Genomic DNA, 20,930 nt, shown 5'->3' with positions numbered 1-20,930 from the left:
GCAGGCGGACATATCCCGCTTTGTGTGGCAGGGCCGCAAGCCTCGGATGAAGCGGGTCCTCTCCATGCTAGCCCCGGAGGCGGGGGGTCTCGGAGTCCCGGACCTCCGGAGATACTTTCAGGCGGCGCAGCTTCGGTATCTGGTGGAGTGGAGCCGGTGGGAATCGGATAAACACTGGCTTTTTCAGGACCAGGCAGTCGCAGGCCGTACCCTCCAGGAGGTCCCGTTCCTGCGGCGCGCTCACCGCCCGCCTAATCTCTACGCCTCTTTTATCACCCGGGTCCCGCTGAGAGTGTGGGACGCGGTGTGTGAGCTGCGTGAGCTCACGACCTTTCCATCGCCGTTCACTCCCATCGCTGGCAATCCGGACTTTACCCCGGGTTTGGAGCCGGGAGCTTTTTCCCACTGGGTGAGCGCGGGCTGCAGGGCGCTTTTCCAGATCTACGGGCCGGAGGGCGTGCTCCCCTTCCAGCAGCTCCGACAGGAGTTTGGCCTGACGGAGGGGGACAGGCTGCGTTACATGCAGGTCCGCCACTGGGCTCTTCAACCCCCAGTGCGTGACGTCGCTGCCCGTTCAATTACGCCCTACGAGCGATGGTTGGTGATCCGGACCTCGGACGCCAAGCTCATCACTGATTTGTATAAATTTCTCCAGCCCCCGCCGTTTCATTACCATAACCCAGGGAGGGAGCGCTGGCACAGGGAACTGGGCAGGACCCTGAGTCACAAGGAGTGGGACAAGATTGCGTATCGGGCGAGGCACTCTGCGTACCATACTGGGCTGACGGAAACCTTCACTAAAGTGTCCACCTATTGGTACTACACCTCGGAGCGGCTCTATGAGATGCGCAAAATAGGCGATAAAGGTTGCTGGCGCGGCTGCGGACAGGTGGGCACCCTCACGCACGTTCTCTGGGAGTGCCCGGTGCTGTCGGCCTACTGGAAGGAAGTCTTAGATGAGGTGGATAGACATTTTGAGATCGAGCTTCCGCGCTTCCCCGCGTATGTCTTGCTAGGCCTCCCCAATGATTTGATGTACCCGCTAAAATCCCGCAGGGGCAGGCAGATTGCGATTGCGCTAGGTTCAGCCGTTCAGAACATACTGATACTCTGGCGCACCCCTAATGCCCCCTCTATCACTGGTTGGCTGCATAGGCTCTGGCAGGTACTGGGCATGGAGAAGATGTCGCTAACGATGGCTGGGAATGTCGACCAGTTCGAGGAGCTCTGGCACCCCTTTTTGGCATTGCTGTCCACGGAATTCCACGAGCTCACGTGTCCACGGTATTTGCGCCTCCTTAGGCTGACGCCGCCGGCAGCTGCGGCGGAGTGAGTGTGCGGACTGGGGGCCGGGGGTTGGGGGCGGGAAGAGGGGTTATATGCTTCTATTGCTGCCTTTCGGACGGGGATGTTGGGGTATTGTTTTCTTTCTTTTCCTCCTTTGCTCTCCTTTCTTCTTTCTTTCTGGGGTTGGGGGGTTGGTGGTACGGTATGCTTCTCCTTTACTATGTTGCGGGGTGCTATTCGGGTTTGACCTTGCTTAGGGAGTGGGGGTCAACAGGGGGGTCGTTCACAATGCCTTATTGCCTTCTGTATTTGCTTAGTTACCCTCTGGGGCTTCCTGCCTCCATGCTTTTCTTCTGACTCGCTGCAACGTTCCGCTTCTTGTGTTGTATGTATGCTTGACCTCCTGCTCCCCTCCCCGTGTTTTTGTGCCTTAATAAAATACTTTAAACCTAAAAGGTCGTAACAACACAAAATTCATGTTGCAGAAGGAGATCTATTGGATCAACCGTATGGACACTATCAGCCCCAAGGGGCTCAATGAACGTTGTGACTTTAGTTGCTTTCTTTGTTCTATCTTCAATCATCTCTATTGAAGCTGCTGTTTTTGACTTACTGTAATTAGTATGTATTACTTAATGTTGTGTCCTGTAATTTGCTTTAAAAAAATATTTTATTATTTTTTGATACAGGTTGGCACAGGAATCATGGTATGGTTTTGACCATATGGTTTGGATAATTTAGATTTGTGTCTAGGTTATATGTTCATACACACCCATCAACACTCTAACATCATTTCACTTCATTGCCATCATTGGAACCATCCTTTTCCCATCTGGTTTACAGTCAACTATCTTGCAGTTAAACTATGATCTTTTATCTCATTGTGCACATTGAGACATTTGTCGATCTTAAACACTGCACATACATCTTCGATTTATCTGGGCTGTTACTCATCCTGCAGTCTAATGATGAGTCTTTTTTCCCATTCCACATATCGACGTGGTTCGTTGACTTGACTTCCACATCACACACAACGCTCGGATTGAAACTACGAGCCTCCTTTTTATTTTGTTTACCGAAGTAGTTCGTTGTTCTTAACATCGCGCCTACATATATTCGCGAAATCAAACCCGGTGTATTGTATCACACACCCAGAAAACTTTGTTCACCTTTACATATTTGTGTGGGGATATTGTTAACTACAATAATCATTTTTTTATCAGTTTATTGACACTCTTTACTTCCGGGTGACACGCTAGAGTTAACCACAGGATCTGTATATATTTCTGGGGTAAGAGAGCCGGAAAATTACTAGATGTGTATGAAGCTTTTCCCGATTCTTCATTAAGTAAGTGTACTATGGTTCGTCCTATTTTGGACTGTTTGTTTCAGTAATACGTGAACCGTACTTAATATCTCCCACGTTTTGCATTTACAGTTCTGTACCGATAGTACAGTGGACCACGAGAGTTATGTGAGTTACGTCTTAACCATGCCTCTGCACTTTGCATAGACCGTTTTTGTGCACCTTTGGTCTTGGGTTCCACTCCTTTTCCTTACGAAGATTTCTCGATCTATCTTAGAAATTAGGTTGTGAAGCAGCATCACAAGTTTTATCTTGGATATGTTACGTTCAGACTCTTTCATGTTTTTAGCTTTCACATAATCACTGCCGTGTTTTACAAATGAAGTTTCATTTCAATTGGTTCATTCTCTCGTGTCACTTTCTTGGACATCAAACCGCACCAACAGGTCATTCATAGACACCACATAAGCATGTACACATACTCAAAAAGGTCACCTTATTATAAGTAAACAGCTAATTAGCATACTGTGCTGATATCTTGTTTCCGCCTCATTTTTTCAGTGCACAGCCCCTGAAGAAGGGCATCTGTGCCCAAAATACATTGGGCATAACAAAAATTGTTTGGTTCATGATCACTGTTATAATGACGTAATAATAATGGAATTATAACTGTGGAATTGATGAGAGTTTCAAGAGTTATTTGAAAATGATGAATAAAAGTATGGACCATCAGTAAAGCTACAAGTGAAAAAGTTTTTTACTTGTGGAACAAAGTATTGAATATCGTTTTGAGTGCATAAGGGAGACACTCCCCTTGTTCCAAGGAGAGTGCTTTTTGAATTGCCTATACATTTCCTCATACTCAGGAGGATCAACCCGAGTGCACCACCCAACAGTTCACTTTTTATCACCCCAAAAAAACCCTACATGAGTGCGCTTTTCTATCTCTATTCTTACAACCGAGCATTGACACTTTAAAACACAATTATTATTTATTGAAAATATGTTGCATTTTAAACTGTATTAAATGATTCTTCTACTTAAAATAATAAGAAATTACTATGTATATGATTATAGTTCTCCTGTATCCTTTTTATTTAAAAAAAATGATAATATTGTCTTATTGTTGGAAGGTGCTATGGTTTTAACTAACTGGGCACTTTATTAACAAATGTGAACTGGTGAATTTTGAACTGTTGGATGTGTGAGTGGAGTGTTGTAGAATGGAGGGCCGTAGAATGGAGTAGGGTGTCATAGAGTGCAGTGTCGCAGAGTGGAGTGGCATTGAGGGGAGTAGAGTGAAATATCATGAATTAGAGTTGAGTGGCTTGACGTGGAAGGGAGTAGAGTGGAGTAGAGTGTTGTAGTATGGAGGGATGTAGAGTGGAGTGGCGCAGAGTGTTGTAAAGTGGAGTGACATGGAGTGGTATAGAGTAGAGAAAGTGGAGTTAAGTGGACTAAAGTGCCATGAAGTGGAGTAGAGTGGAGTGTTGATGAATGGTTTGGCATTGAGTGGAGTGGCCCAGAATTGAGTGAAGTAGAGAGGAATAAAAAATTATGGGGTGGGTACAATGCAGTCCCATAAAGTGGTGTTGAGTGAAGTGGCGTAGATTGAAGTAGAGTGTCAAGGAATAAAGTGAAGTAGAGTGGAGTAGTGTGTTTTAGAATGGAGTGTTGCAGAGTGGAGTGTTGTAGAGTGTAGTGATGTAAGGGGGAGTTTTAGAATAGAGTGGAGTGGCATGGAAGGGAATGGCATAAAGTGGCATGGAGTGCTGTGGAGTGTCCTAGAGTGTTGTAGAGTGGCGTGTAGAGTGCCATAGAGTGGAACAGAGTGGCGTAGAATGGAGTAGAGTGTCAGAGTAGAGTAAAGTAGAGTGAAAAGGCATAGAGTAGAGTGTCGTAGACCAGAGGGTCGTAGAGTGGAGTAAAGTGATGTGGAGTGGCGTAGAGTGGAGCTGAGCGTTGTAGAGTTGAGTGTCGTAGAGTTGCCTGGTGTCGAGTGGAGTGGAGTGGCATGGAGAGGAGGAAATTGGTGCAGAGTGGTGTATAGTGGTGTAGACTGTCATGGCGTAGAGTGGTATGTTGTAGACTGGAGTCGCGTAGAGTGCAGAAGAGTGTCAGAGTAGAGTAGTGTTGAGTGGCCTGTAGTGTCATAGAGAGGAGTGGCATAAAGTGGAGTGCCATTGAATGGAGTGGTGTAGATTGGAGTGGCATACAGTGGAGAAGAGTGGTATATAGTGGAGTAGACTGGTATATAGTGGAGTAGAGTGGTGTATAGTTGAGTAGAGAAGCCTAGAGTGGAGTTGTGTAGAGTGTAGTAATGTAGAGTGGAGTAGCGTGAAAAAGCATAAAGTGTTGAGGAGTGCTGTACAGTGGAGTGTCGTGGAGTTGAGTGGCGTGTTGTAGAATGGAGTCAGGTGGCACAGAGTGTAGAGTGTCAGAGTCAAGTGGCATAGGGTGGGGTGGCATAGAATGGAGTAGAGTGGAGTGCTGTAGAGTGGAGTGTCAGAATAGAGTGAAATAGAGTAGAGTGAAATGGTGCAGAGTAGAGTGTCATAGAGCAGAGTGGAGTAAAGTGAGGTGCAGTGATGTAGAGTAAAGTGGCGTAGAGTGGAGTAGAATGTTGTTGAGTGGAGAGGTAAAGAGTGAAATAGAATGTCATAGAGTGGAGAGTCGTAGAGTGGAGTAGCATATAGTGGAATGACATAGAGTGGAATTGCATACAGTGGAATTGCATCGAGTGGAATTGCATCGAGAGGATAGTCAAATAGTGGAGTGGAGGCGCTCGGCCACAAACAGGGTATTTCAAACCTGTTTGTTTAGGATCTCACAGGCGCTCTAACCACAAGTAACGGGAGGGGTATAGTCTCTCAGTTTGGGTTTCCACTATATGTATCAAGAGTCGCCCTACCTAATACCCTCCACAAACGTTGCTTAACATCACTCCCCCTGTTTGACCACGGCTTCAGAGGCACCCCAACCTCTAGTCATGGGAGGCCATCTAGTCTCTTAGATTTGGTTTTAACTACCAAACGTGCTTGATCTTCTCGTACCACTTGCAGCGGGGGTTTGATTGCACACCGCCCGGTAATTAACCCAAGCGCACCACGACTTTCATACACTCTTTAAATAGGGAACCTCCGAGCATTAGCGAGACATGATCACGCAGGGCGCTCTTGGAAGCCGCACACATAGATATAACTTCACACTGTGCTTGCTCTCTCCAGTACCTCGGAAAGGGACTGATTTCATCTGTTTCTTCCACAGACTTCAGGCCATTGCGCCCGACCAATCCAGGCGAGTCACCCCGACCTGGACTACAGGGTGAGTACACCCATTGCCCGCTGTGGTAGGCAATTAATTTGACCTCACCAGCCCCTCTGACACACACCCTCTCACTTCACTTACAGACTGTCGTTCAGTCCACTCTACACCTCCGTCTTGAAAAAGACCCGCTGCGACCACAGACACAGGCGCATAAGGGTCGAAACGTCGACACTCTTCAAAGGCCCAGCACTTCTAGGATTCTGAATAACTAAAGAAATAACAAGAATCTCTAGATATAAATGATTGTCTGGCCACCAGAGAACAACACTTGTATATCCCACCCAGACTCAAATGTCAAAAGACCCAATCCTGTGCGTTCTCTGGTAACGCTCCTACAATTTGGAACTCTCTCCCTAAGGATCTTCGCTGCAACCCCTCTTACCCTCTCTTCAAAAAGGAACTCAAAGTACTCCTTCTCAACAAATACTGGGGTATCTAATGTTACCGACTCTGAACATGTCCACTCCTCTCTCTTCCCTTGTCCGCTCCTCTTCCCACCCCCTCTCAATCCATTCATTTTTCTCACTCCCCCTCTCTTCACCCCCCTCTCTATCCTAACTTTTAATATTCACTTTCCACTTAATGTTTATCTCTCTGTTTCTTTGCTCCCTTAGCCCTGTTGAAAGCATTATCATACTGTAACCCTTATTCGCTTAATTGTTAATTTTATCTCATTATGTTCACCATCCTTGTAAAGCGCTCTGATACTCTTGGGTCAAGTAGCGCTATATAAAACCTTTGAAATAAATAAATACATATGTATATATTGATTGTATCGAATTTCTCTTCCAGTGTATAAACTTCTTCACCAATTGATCACTATTCACCAATGTCACGCATTTGCACCTTAAATTCACCTTGACAGTCTATGTACGCAATGTATGAAAAATCCATTTGAATGACTTTAATTCGGATAAAATACACAGTACAACCAATTGATCCCAGGTCCTCATTTCATTCATTGTAAGGTCCTAGAATTGTGTTTGTTAGATTGCTTTAACAATATTTTAAATTACTAAAACTGATAATAGTCAGTAAGCAATAGATTAACCCCTAACCTTGGGCTTTTGGAGTGGCGTGCGACTCACCACAAACGCTTCAGAATACCATCACCAGTAGGAAGTGCTACGTAAATTCATTTACAACATAATAAAATGTTAGTGATGCCGCATTGCCTCTGTAAAACTAGCCCTACCCTTTAACAATGGCCTAGCACGACCCTTATTCTCTATCTGTGCCCTTAACCCTGCTCCCACAGCCGCTGGTGAACGGCTCCACCTCCAAAAACACTGCATGCAATCAAGTGGATCGGAGTACTGGCATTATATAAATGTCAAATCTATTAATTTCTGAGGCAATACTGATGTAATTGAAGTAAATAACAACAAATGCACGATTATTAGACACTGAGAGTTGCATGTAATTTCTGACTCCTTTAGCCAGCCCCTTAACTTGTAGCCAACAATTTGCATGCTTCAGTTGTTTTTTTAGCTCATATTTACAGTGTTAAAAGTAAAACTGCACGTCCCATGATGCAATTCTATGTTGTAAAAAACTGTTGACGCTCTCAGACACGAAATTGGATGCAGGAGATCCTTACGCCAAATAAAAGTGCACGTGACGGCTCCTCGTCTGACTCTGGTAAGAGGAACTTTGCCTTCCAGCTTACGCACTGCCCGTGTGATCTGCAAAGCTCAGCACTTCCAGGCGGTGGAAAGTGCAGCGTAGTGCTTTCATCACAGAAATGTAACGATACAATACAAGGTGTCAGGGGCAAAGGCGGGCATTTACTCGCTTCCCCCAAAGGCAGGTGTGACAGATTCCCTCTTTCTCTCCTGCAGGGTCGGTCGGCGCGAAGACAATGGGGTCGAGGAGACGCTTGCTGCTCGTCTCTAACTCCACTCTGCACGGAGGCACCTACCTGGCGCACTGTGAAGGCCAAATCCGGGCATTTTTAGGCGAGTAAGTAGAGCAAATATTGTTTCCGTGCAGCTGTTTACGTTTTAACCAAATGTATTACCCGGTGTGTTTTTTATGGCAGAGTCGGCTCTCTTTTTATACCACAAAGACTATTTTAACTAGCGCCAAAGTGTGTCTAAAATATGTGCAGGCGTATCCTTATCAGCTGTTTTCGGTTAGAAGTTGTGAGAGGATGTGGCGTAAGAGCCAGAGCTGCCGACTTTGCAACGCGGAACCAAGGTTCGATTCTCGACCTTGGCTCAACCGCTTGCGATTCTGGCCACACCACTTAATTAATCTCTCCGTGCCTATCAAAAATGAATTTGATTTTCTGTAATGTAAAACTCGCCAATACCTTCGGGAAGAAAACTGCAAAAAAATCCGTCTTGCCCGTATTTTTTTTTTTTAGAGCAAAAGCTTTATTGTACAACCTTAGTCTATAGACCAGTCCCAATGCTAGCAGTATGTAGATACGTGGTGTGATATGTCCTGTGTGCCACATGCGTCGCTGCCTTGATGAATAACACAGACACATTAATGTGTGGTCTTGTCACCAGGATTAAGGGCACAGCCGATCTGTTTTTCTCCAGCTGTCCGATGCAACACGACACTTGTTCCGTTAACTAACATGAACTGCTGCTGAATACGAATAGGGAACTTGGTGGAAGGCCTAATGTAGTTGAGGAGGGAAAAAGAGTAAATGCGAGTCACACACGGGGAGTAGTGGTACAGGATCTGAAACCACGAGGTCCGGGCTATTGTCCCCTTTATTAGATTCCGTTACCCGGTCCCTCCCGCTTCTGGCTTCTACCACATCATCACTTAGGGTGGGACTGACAATTCAGCGACAGTGGGGCAGCCCACCAAACATAACATTCCTCCTTTATTTTGAACAAAAATGGACATTGTCAACACAGCTACCAGCACAAAAGAATGATAGAGAGAGAGAGAAAATGTAAAAAAGAGAGAGAGAACGAGAGAGAGAGAGAGAGAGAGAGTGATATGAAAGATATACCAAAAACTCATTCTGTATATTAGGTTAACACGAAGTCCTTTAGGCGAGAAGATACTGCAGGACTTGGTCTGAGGTGGTACCTCCCGCGACGACCATCACCTCCTCCAGTTACTGGCTGGTGCTGACGACCGTCAGGGACCTCCTGACAAACTGGTTCCGTTGCCGGGCAAACAGTCTCTGGGCTTCCGGCAGGGCCCCTTTCTCGGACAGCAGGTGAGGAAACCTCCTCCTCACTGTATTCTGGAGACCTGTATACGCTCTCAGCTCCTGCTCCCTGGTCCACCATTCCAGAGGAGGTCTCAGCACCTGGCTTCACAGGACTCCGGTACTCCTTGAACCAACTACATTCCTTGTGATAGTCTCTCCTGCCTTCGGGCCGTGACCATAGTTACTTTCACAACATGGATTATCCATGGATCTATTTCTAATGGGAGCGTGAAGTTTCCCTGTGGATTCCAATTTTTCACCATAACCACATCACCAACCACAAAGGATCTTATTCTTGCTCCACGGATTCTGGACATGCGATTGTTCTTGGCCTGATGTTGTCTCAATTACCCCATAACAAGTTCTTGTAGACTCGACTGTTGGTCCACTTGAGGAATGATCTCACCCACCGCTCTGTTAATGCAGATGGATCCCAGGCTTACTGGGGCGTTGAATGGGGTGTGAGACGTATAGGGCACATTCCATGTTCTGACCATGAGCCAATGCAACCGAAGAACGTTGTTTAATGTGTGCATGAAGCGCTTCGCCTCGTCTTTGGCTTGGGGCCAGTGCAGGGTGATTTTGCGATGCTAACACCCGAGGCTGCAAATATTCTGCAAATATTCTGCAAATTTGTGGCTGGAGAAGGGAGGACCATTGTCAGTGCGCAACTCCTTTAGAAGTCCGAGTGCTCATTCTCTTTTCCAGACACGGTATGGAGGTGTTCTCTGTGGTCGATTCCATGATCTCAACTTCAGAGTATTTTGAGAAGTCCTCAATGACAACCAACATGTGCCTCCCGTCCGGGAGACTTCCAAAGTCTGCACTTTGCCATGTGCCAAGGGTGTGGTGGTATCTCCTCCGTAATGATCTGAGAAGGAGGTTCAGCTGGGCCATTCGCTTGACAAAGGGGGCAATGAATGACAAACAGTCTGCTCCACAGCATTATCAAGGTTTCTTATTGAGCACATTCAGTTATTGTCATATGGCATCTGTGTACTGGTGTTTGTGCATAATTATACTAATAATGACCATTTACAGAGAACCCAGTAAAGCCAGCAGGATACCTCCAATAAGTTCAACATTCAATGGTTTGCAGGTCGCAAATTTGATTCCTGGCAAGGCCAAGGTAGGATTCCATCTATCGAGGTCGGTAAAATGTGTTGCAATCGACCGGGAAGACAAATGTACAAACCTCCAGTGGTTCTTACTCCATCGGGCAGTCAGAAGAGTATGTAAAGTAATGTAATGGAATGGTGTCTTGTAAAGCGCATGTATCACCCCGCCATGGGGTATCTCAGCGCTGTAGACCGCTGGGGAACCTGTCCTGGCTTTCCCTGTGAGATGGTCCCTGCTGGGTATCTCCAAGGTGAAACCAGGCATCCCCTGCGTATGTGGGGGGCTGTTGTGGAGATAAGGCAAGCTAATGCCCAGAGTTGCCGAGTGCGATCCCTGGTTAGAGTAGGCACTGAGGCGAGAATTATCGAGCCTGCTGACCCTGGTCCACGACCCTGCCGCGTCGGGAATTGAACCCTGGTCCCAGGCCTTCCTCTGCTTCCGGGTCCGCCACCTCTAACCAGTGAGCCACACCACTCCAGTATGTCAGTGGAGGAGACATAGTAGTCTCCATCGCTGACCTACTTACTTTCCGCCCAACTCTAAGTGTGGTGGGCGGAACTACAGTTTGGCGCAGATGGTACTACGTCACTTTGCAACGGAATTCCGTCTCCAGAAAACTCTTATTCAGGCCCTTATTAATGTGTGGGCAGGGTCACAAGGCCTGCTGAGCTTGGAGGCAATGTGTGAGCAAAAGCTTTCCTGACACACCTCTTGATAAAAGTGATACAATTAAAGAGTGGGCTGCAGGCACTCCTTCCTTTTCCTAATCGCACATTTACAACCTAAAGTGGCTTAAGTCTCCAAAGAAATCCTGCCATAGATACAAAAGAGCTGATCTCCCAGTGACCAGATTCAGCATCTAAAGCTGCATGCTGGTCTAAATCCGGGTGTCATCCAATACAGTTCTTTCCTGTGGTCCAAGGATGATCTCTTTAATTATTATTTTTTAATGTTAATCTTTATGTATAAAAACCATATATTCAGGATTGTCTCGGTTCTTCAACGTGAGCCAGATTTTCTTTTTAAGAGAACAATCTCATACCACGCCGCACTATTGTAGTAGCAGAGGATGGTTTATATGCCAGGCTAGCAAAGTGCTCCTTAAACTCTGTTAATATCAATGATGGCTGTTGGATTTTTAAAACTAGCGTATTAAGGTGCAAAATAAAGGGCAGTTAGAACTGTCGCGGAAATCTGACTGTGGTGGTGTGTAAATACACAGTGTGATTGGCACAGTGCAATTAAAAAAAGGGAACAGACTGCTCCATTTTCAGTCTAGTGAAATGGGAACATAATACCTTTTTTATAGCCTAATTTGTACTGAGATTGAATAGAACGCCATACGCACTCGAAGCAAAGTTATTGATGAGGGAACTAAAAGGGCATAAAACATCCCAAATGTATTCACTATTTACTAACACCTCAGGCACCATTGACCAATTGTAGCAAGCCTGGGGAAAGGACGTGGGTAATTTGTGAGACGAAGAATGGCAAAAAACGAGATTGTTCTCCACAAGATTGCCATTGCCTTGCAATACAGAAGTTTCAGCTATAGTAGCTTCACCATACTTACCTTACTAGAAGCAAGTTGTGAACATTGGGTCTCCACAACTTGCTTCTAGTAAGACAGACAGAAGATCATATCCACCCTATATGGCATTACAATAACTTGGACCTTTCGGGAAAGGAGCCCTTTGCACTTTGAGCTGGGTGCTAGAGTTCACTTTGCATGAAGACTTTAAACTTACATCGCTATGCATAAATGTTTTGCTAGCCGCCAGCAAAAACAAAATGGATTCATTAAGGTTGGGAATGTTAATGATGAAATATCACCTGATTTATCAGGCTTGAGGTTGTCCTCAGGAACATTTGGAAATGTGGGAGGATTGGTTTAAGCATTGAGGTGTTTTTGTTAAGCCTATCTTCAGTCTTGAACCTTTCTGTTATTGACCCGTCGACCCTGAAGAATGGGCAGAGTATGGGGTTAGGAGTATGTGACCCGGGCTCCGAATAATGTATGCTGATGTACTGTTATGTATAAAAACAATGGCCCTCAAACCAATCAATCTTAAACGTAAAATCAATTACAATTTATTAGTTTTGAGATACATTGAATTCACGCTCCTGGAGAAAAATAATACTTCAACATAATTCTATACAATGAAAAAAGTGGATGTGCAGCAACTGAACTTTGTATGAAACAAAATAAATGTATTTCAATTGATAGAGCTTTTTCACAAACGTTTGAAGAGGTTTGAAGAGGTTGCTGCAAGGGGAACGTGCAAAGAAGAAGTGCTCGAAAGTTGGTGTCCCTTGCTAGTGTTAGTATCCATATGTTATATCATCCGGCATCCGTGTCCTATTACTGATGCCCTTATGTCGATTCTTCTGCAGTACAATTTGTGAGCTTGTCAGTGTCCCCTAGTCCGTGTTAGTGCATGTGTGTCACTGACCCTCTGTTTTTCCTCCTGCCAGTGTTCCAGTATCAAGGGCAGTGCCCCTATTTCTCTAAATCCAGTGTCAGTGCCCCAATTTTGTGTACCAGCGTCCATCCCTCCATGTCATCTCTTGTATGTCACTATCCATGTGCCAGAGTCCTCTTCTTCTAGTGCCTGTGTTTCCAGCCAGTGTCACTGTGGCACTAACCCTTGCTGTGTTGCAGAGCCCAATGTTCGCGATAGTCTCACAGTATAAATATCACTGCCTGGGTCCCTGTGTCAGTGATCCATGCCAGTAGTGTCCTTATGTCAGTATCCCAGTGTTAGTGACCTATGTCAGGATCCACAGGTCAGTACCCCAATGTTGTGTCCCTCCAGTCAGTGCCCTTATGTTGGTGTCAATATGCCACAACACTGTCCTGGTGCTATGTCTAAGTGTTGTTCATTAATGTGAGTATCAGGGTCCCTTTCCAATCTCCGTGTCACTGGTACTTGCCATTGTCCTAACATCAATGTTTGTGGTCCACATCCGCGTTCCAATATTCCTGTTTCTAATATTCCCATGTAAGCGTTGGTGCTCGCATGTTGGTGTCCCGGTGGCTGTGTCTTTGTAACAGTGTTTCTGTGCCATTGCTGGTGCCCTTATGTCCGTGGTCCAGTGTCGGCGCCCCGGTGTCGGCATCCTAGCATTAATATTTGTAACTCCTGTCCGTGTTCCAGTTTTACTGCCCCCCCGTGTCAAACCCCCCATGTCGGTGTAAGTACCCCTGTCTGTGTTCTAGCATCCATCAGTGGCGTAACAAAACTTGAGGGGGCCCCCTTGCAAAGTGCAAGGAGGGGGCCCCCACGCTCCTGATTCAGTCAGGAGCTCTCAGGCAGGGGACTGTCATCCATGCACAGTGCTGGAAGGGGCACCCGGGAGCTCGGCACAACCCCACCCCACATGGCTGCGGGGTTTAACATGGGTGCCTTCACAAACCATACATTTCTAACATTGAATATGAAGAAAACGTGCTCTAACATACATTTCATCCAAAAGCCAAGACATTCAGCTTGCTCCCTCCTAAGTAAACTTAAGTAAAATTCCCTACTTGAAAACTCACCAGTGAGTACTGCAGTGGATCTTGCCCAATAAGTCCTCCCTCATTAGATAACAAGATCACTTTTGAGTCTCCCCAGGCCCCCACCTAGCTCACAGTACCTCTACCGGCTGGTTTTCACCTACAAATAGGCTCTCATCATAGTATTCACATCCATACATGACTCCTCCCAAACTACCTGTCTGTAATCCTGAGGCGGTAGATGCTTACTTGCAACCAACACTCAAACAGATTCCTCCAAGCTACGACCAAACCTGGTAGTGAAGCATCTGGGTCCTGTTCCTTTCAGTAGGGCCAGTAAACAGGAACTCTCTTCTAGTCGAAACTTGCTCAATCACTCAATCACTCTGTTTGCAGCAGTTAAAACTGCTCTCTCAAGAACCTCATCTTACCAGAATTGTCTTAAATATCACAGCTGTACTCCAGCCTTTCCATGTAATTGTGTATGTAGAGAGCAGCAGTGAGTCATTTTTTATTAAATTTTAGCTCTGTGCTCCTTTCCTTTTCATGCGCAACACAACCTAGCAATGCAGCATTGTGATTAAAAATTATAAATCTGCCCCTTAGCCCCTTTTCGTGCAGGAAACACTTTTGCAACTGCAAATTGTGCGATCACGGACAAGCAATAGCATAACGTTTACTAGTTAGTAGGTGTGCAAACTCTGCCCAATTACACAGGACTAGAGAATAGCACAAATTGTTATTCCTCATTCCTGCACATTCAGGCAGCACACGCACAATTTGCTCCTGCTATTTACAATTTTTTTTTTCCTGTCACAAATTGTGGGTTCAAACTCCCACAAACTGAGGATAGACAGTAATCTTGTTTTATGCACCAACATGATTGCACACAAAATAGAATTTAGTGGCTCATAGTAATTGGGCATTGCTACAAAATGTTCTTGAAAGATGTCAAAGGAACATGCTGCTAAATAGGGCCTTCAAAAAGCACAGCACATTGGCCACAGTTTCCAACACAACAATCGTGACAACCTCTAGCTGAAACAGTTACAAGCAATTTATACATTTCATGTTTCAAAAATTTGAAATAATTGAAAAGAAAGTTACAGGAATACATCTTAAAACTTCCATGCAATGCTGCTTCATCGTATGGTGCACCAGAGAGGTAATTTAGAGCAGTCGTAGGTCCTGAAGCACAAAACTGGCTTCTTGCAGCACATTTACAGTGACAAACTTCCCCTTGCACCACATAATGCATTTTTCACAAAAAAAGCATGTCTCCCAATTCACTGTTAATGAGGCAGGAATCAGATCGTCTGAATGGTAACCTCGAACCCCGGAGGAAACAGGGGTCACCTTGCAAGGCTGTGGCTTACTGTGACTGTGACCTCGGAGACGGCATGCAGTGGGTCTGTGGGACCACTGTCTGCCATCAACTCACAAAGTCTCCTGACAGCACATGCACTTTTGACAGCTTACACTTTGTCAACTTTGCCTGCAGGTAGGTGCTAATTATGTCATACTTTGCACCTAGAAATTCGCCACAAATAGCATGTGCATTGCATTAAGAACCACAAGGAGGGAAGTGGAGCCAAGTACTGTCCCAGAAGGAGCTGCTTCTGGACAGCAGTCTGATGTGAGCCCAACATTGCTGACTGCACCTGCAATCCCAAAGGGATGGGATGGAGGAATGATTCATATGCATTTCAACAGTGCCATAACGCAAAATGATGCCCTCTCCCCTGCAAAATGTCATGAGGGGCCCAGGCGTCTCCGAGATTGCACAGATATTCATTAGTCATGGGCTTAATGGGGTCCCACCTGAAGGGTTCCTCCTCCCTCCGCCACAGGGGCCTACATTACGCCTCTGCCATGGACATGAGGACATAGTGTACCTTTTGCTGGGCCTTTGTCTGCCAGCGATGTCAATTGAACAGTGTTGCTTTTCTGTCTGTTTTTTTCTGCTTGGGAAAGCAGAGTGGCTTTCATGTAATAGGTGAATAAACTTATGATGATGATGATAAAAAAAAGAATCAATTTCCTGTGGAAACGTGGTCCTAACTATCCTTTACCAACAAATTATTTAATGTCAGGTCACCAATGATGGTGGCCTGACATGAAATATTTTGCAAAACCCACACAGAGCATAGGCCTCCTTTGTTGGTAAAGGATAGCTTGGATATGTGTGCGGACTTCCTAGAGTTTGATAAGGCGACGCGCCCTTCATTCAGGAGTGCGTTAGCGACCACCAAGATCGCAGGAGAAGGAATATATGTCGGTTCTTTTGTGTTTGCAAGCTCTAATAAATTGATTATTATGTAGCTTTTGAGTGTGCGGCAATTCTGTGAATCTTAAGTTTCAAATGAGACCGTCCTTGTTAGTCACGGCACCCACCACGTGAGAGCGGTGGCCTTGCCGGAAATTTGAAACCAAAGAATATATATTCAGGGGCTTTGAGTCAGTCCTCCTTATCAACTGGTCAGTTGAATTGCGATTGACATTTTGCTGCCACCCAGGACATCAGGTGGAAATGGGTCATTCCTTTTCAAACATTGGCTCCCTTTCCTGTGAAGGATGGCTTTTGATTGTGCACATCTGCCTGAAGGACACTTCAGCGGTATGGCTGATGGGACAATATTTGTGTTCCGTTCTTTTTTTACTTTGTTAGTGTTTTCTTTTTTTCTTTTGAGGGTCCGCTGGTCCATGCTGCTATTCGTTTTATCAGTTAGTGTTTTCTTTTTGTCTTTGAGGGTCCGCTGGTCCATGCTGCTATTCGTTTTATCAGTATTCACGAGCAACCGATTCAGATCCACTATTCAGTTGTTTTTGAATTCCAAGCTTATCAGAAAGATTGGGTGTTTTTCTGCTCAACCTTTGACCAAACTGATGACAATATATGATAGTACAAATACAATCCACAGTATTCCATTTACAACCTCAGTTATCAGTGCCAGACCTCGTGACTTCCTTCTCTCGCTTCTTGCAGCTGTCAACATTTAGCTGACTGAGTCATCCTGCTTTTCAGTTTGTGTGTTCTCCTTTTCATATAAATAGTCATTGCATTCATTGTCTGTTTCTTTCCTCCACCTCAGGCGTTTCTGTCCACAATTTCTAAATCCACTTGCTTACTGTGCAAGAAACCACCCAGCCTCTAATAGGACTAAAAATCTTAAAGCAGTGTAAGTAGCACTTCTATGCTGCTGTTCTTAGCAAGGCGAGGAATACTGCACAAAATCTGAGTTGGTGGAGTGTGTGTCTGTTTTTTTGCAGAGAAATGCCAATACTCATCCTCCTTACTTACCACTCCCTTACAGCCCAGATAGGTGTTTCCATCCCAGCCAAAGGAGGAGCAAAGTGTCTTAATTTGCAACTCTTTTGTGGCTGCCTCTAATCATGGCCAAAGCAAGCCTAAAACCCCTCTGTCCTTGAAGATGATTCCCTTTGTTGTGGAGTGATCTATTAAAAGTGTAACCTTGATGTAGCCTGTAGGTTCAGATGTTGTTTAGTACAAAAAATCTGCATTGGAGCAAGGTGAGTTGTTTTCTCATCATGAAAGCATTCATGTTCACGAGTACGCTGTAGCACCTGCCTGCACATGGCTTTTTTAACCAAAACTTGGGGTGTAACTGTGCCGCCACCACTGACATTTGTTCTTTCAGAGATTGCTCCAGACACTGTTTTTTTCAAAGATTATAGATTATACGTTTTTTTTCCTGTCTTTAGAAGCTCTGTGATCTCAGTTTAGGCACTCTATTCTGTGCCATAACCTTCTCTTCAGACGACCGAGGATATATTTTTTACCAAAAATACATAAAAATCTACAGAATCCTCCAATCAGACCTATAGTGTCTGGATGCTCATCAATCTTCGAAAACCTAGGAATCTACATTGATGCTCACATGCAATCATTCATCCATGAGTGGCCAACATATTTGGAAGACACATCGGATTTCCTAAGAAGCCTTTCAACTATCAAAACCGAAGGGTGCATGGATTGGACGCTATGTACTATAGACGTGACATCTTTCTACACGTCGATCCCCCACAAACAAGGACTGGAAGCCATGTAATGGGCTTTATTGAGAACCGACAAACCAGAAGAACTCAAATATCTAATTATGCAGCTTTTGGAATTCTGCTTGGAAAATAGCTATTTTTTGTGGCTAGATGAATACTACACCCAAGTCAGTGGAACAGCTATGGGTTTTCCTGGAGCATGCATATATGCCAATATTTTCATGGCAAAGTTTGAATTGGACTACATCTTAGAGGATTGCACTTGGCAAGAAGGCATTGTGTACTATAAACGATACATGGATGACATCTTATTAATTTGGAAACGGCCTGCCTCAGAACTTATGCAAAATATCAAAAGTTTGAATTTAGCAAACCCAAGAATCCAGTTCACATGCAATACTAGCACAACATCTATACCATTTTTGGATGTCATGGTAGAAATAGTGGAGAATACAATTCAAACAAGACTATACAAAAAGACAACTGATAAAAATACAGCGTTGTTATATGGAAGTTTCCATCCGGCCAACCTAATCAATAATCTCCCCATATCACAATTCATGAGGATAAAGAGGATATCATCTGACAGTGAAAGATGCGAGATGAGTCTAGAAGAGCAGAAACAAAGATATCTAGATAGGGGGTACCCCAAAAAACTGCTAGAAGCGCAAATAGAAAGAATTAAGACAATACCAAGAACAGAACTATTGCAGAAAAAATCAAACTGTTATTAAAAGGATGGTTTTCGTTTCAAAATACTCGACAGCATCGAGGGGCATAAAAAGAATAATACAGAGAAGATGGGAGATCTTGCAAGTCGAGAAAGATTTTGGGTCATTGTTTTTTGACAAACCTTTATTCGCCTACAAAAGAGCTCAGAATCTTAAGGAACTACTCAATAAACCAGTAAGGCACGTGGGGATCACTCAACAGTAAGAAATCTACAAAGGTACAACACGATGCTACAATTGCAAGAATTGCAATAATGTTATACCAGGCAACACTTTACTACATCCTCGCACAGGAGAAAAATCCAACTTAGACACACCACCAACTGTAATTCAGAGCATGTAGTTTACTCCATTAAATGTCCCTGTGGACTATTGTATGTTTGGAAGACTGACAGAAAACTGAAGCTGCGGCTTTCGGAACATAAAACTCGGATCCGTAATAAGAATCACACTTCACCACTAGCTAAACATTGGATGGAAACGGGCCACACGATAGCCCAATTGAGATTTCAAATCATTGAACTTGTTCCACAACGACTAGGACTGGATAATGCTAAAATCCTGCTCCAGAGAGAAGCCTTCTGGATACGCAAGCTACAGACATTGACCCCATATGGGTTAAATGACAAAATGGAAATGATTTGCTTTTTCTAAAGCTCTAAACCTTCCTTAAAAATTTCAAAAAACAAAAACTCTTAGCATAATTAGACCCTCAAGGGCCTCTAATCCACAGTGATATGTATATATACACGACACGATGATAGACTTCTTTAACACACGTAAGCGCATCAGCGACATATGGTTTACTAGAGTTTGTAAATAGGTAGGAATTTGTATATGTAAAGTAAGATTTCCTCTTGTTTCAACTTGATTGTCTGAGTCTTATCAACCATTCTTCTTATTGTTTTCGATTCTGTTGTCACTGTTACGTTCCCTATATGCAAGGGTTAACAATTATTTAGATATTCCTTGAGCGACATCATAGTGCCAAATATTATATTTACTGTAATAAGTCTAAATCAGGAAGTATTACCAAAAATTCAAACTAGCATTCAATATCTAACCCCTACCACTTACTAATGACAGCCATATAACATTAAGGAATAAGTCCTTTGTCTATCGCAGCAGTGGGTAAACAGAAAAAAGGACTAATAGCATATAGGACTAGTTCCGATCGACATACCCGACTGGAAACGCCGTACTGAGCGAGATGGTTTGCGCTATCGGTAAGCTTAAAAGACTTTAAACAAGCACTAACGTGCGTTTCACCGATTTAAAACTACGAGCAGGCTACTGAATGCGTTTACTTTTTCATTCACAGCCAAACTGCTATAACGAGCCAGCAAGACCGTTAAAACTACCTTGGAGGCTCGCAGGTAAAAATCTTACTTTCAACTCAATAGACTCCGAAATGCAGACTTCCTAATAAACGTAACGATGTTCATTGGAATATATTTTTTTGATTTCCGTAGGACATTTTATTTACGGTCCAAAAAAGACTCACAGGTTAGCAAATAAATATGTTATTTTAAAACAACGCTTTGCGTTGTTGATGAAATGAGTTCTGACACTCCCTGCAAGTGACTATAAATACAATATTTCTTTTGCAGATATATAATATGCAAGCAAGGCTCAGGTAAGCCATCTTATAAAACTAAATTAACATTAAGAACCTTCTATACATAGCGCCACAAAAATAAGATACCTAAACAATCCTTTCCTTTTAGATTTACCGTTACCACGGAATAAACCATTTAACATAGGATTTGTCGAGTTACCCTATACTCGCGGTAAGAATCGTTAAGATCACAAACTATAAAAGTTTATAAGCCTCAAAGGCACCACTAGTAACTGAGTTTCCTTCTTCTTCTTTTTTCTTTTAAACAGACCCCCGACGAAGGGGCCTCCGCCCCGAAATGCATTGGGTTTTTTAACACATTGACTTGAATCATGATTTGAATATGTATTGATATGATGGAAATACAACAGTTTACTTTGTGAATAATTTTCAGTGTACATGTCAGTAATGTGAAACTTTGATGTTCTATTCTTTGAACTTATGATAAAATTGTATTTGAACGTAAAATTGGAGAATTGGAATTTATAGTAGTGCGCGTTAGAGTCCTGGTGACCTTTCGGGACCAGGCCACACATTTTGTTTTATAACCTTCTCTTCAGCCTAGTCCGAGGGTTTAGGGGTTCAGTGAAAAAAGTGCCTTGTCTTCTAAGATCAGCTTAGGAAGCAAAGCAAACAGTAGCATGTATTTCAACTCTGCCTCCCTTAATCTACACTTCACCACCAGAAATGAGTCTAAAGGTTGCTGTACTGCCGTTGTGTAATCTGGAAGGATCTTGCCCTTCCACATATGCGACCATCTCTGCGCCTTCAATCCTTTCAGGTAAATCAATAACACATATGTTGTTGTGGCTGTAATAGCCTCCGAATCCTCCACTATATACACT

General features: G+C 44.1%; 1 protein-coding gene across 5 annotated transcripts in view; it reads left to right on the top strand.

Annotated features, from left to right (window-relative positions):
* Window positions 1-20,930, top strand: part of LOC147730471 (alpha-aspartyl dipeptidase-like) — a 198,099-nt gene that overhangs the window by 61,585 nt on the left and 115,584 nt on the right. For 2 of the 5 annotated variants that reach the window (XM_086955279.1, XM_086955278.1), the window contains 2 exons: window positions 5,861-5,917; window positions 7,762-7,882. In XM_086955279.1, coding sequence (XP_086811405.1) covers window positions 7,782-7,882 — 101 coding nt within the window. In that variant the 5' untranslated portion in view covers window positions 5,861-5,917; window positions 7,762-7,781. Of the gene's footprint in view, window positions 1-5,860; window positions 5,918-7,454; window positions 7,685-7,761; window positions 7,883-20,930 lie in introns of those variants that run through there. The other 3 variants (XM_086955275.1, XM_086955277.1, XM_086955276.1) reach the window with 3 other exon arrangements.

The sequence above is a fragment of the Lissotriton vulgaris genome, chromosome 2_1, assembly GCF_964263255.1.
Source record: "Lissotriton vulgaris chromosome 2_1, aLisVul1.2, whole genome shotgun sequence".
In the NCBI taxonomy this organism is placed as follows: domain Eukaryota; kingdom Metazoa; phylum Chordata; class Amphibia; order Caudata; family Salamandridae; genus Lissotriton; species Lissotriton vulgaris.
The sequence above is the reverse complement of the archived record's forward strand: the minus strand, read 5'-3'. Positions and strand labels throughout refer to the sequence as shown.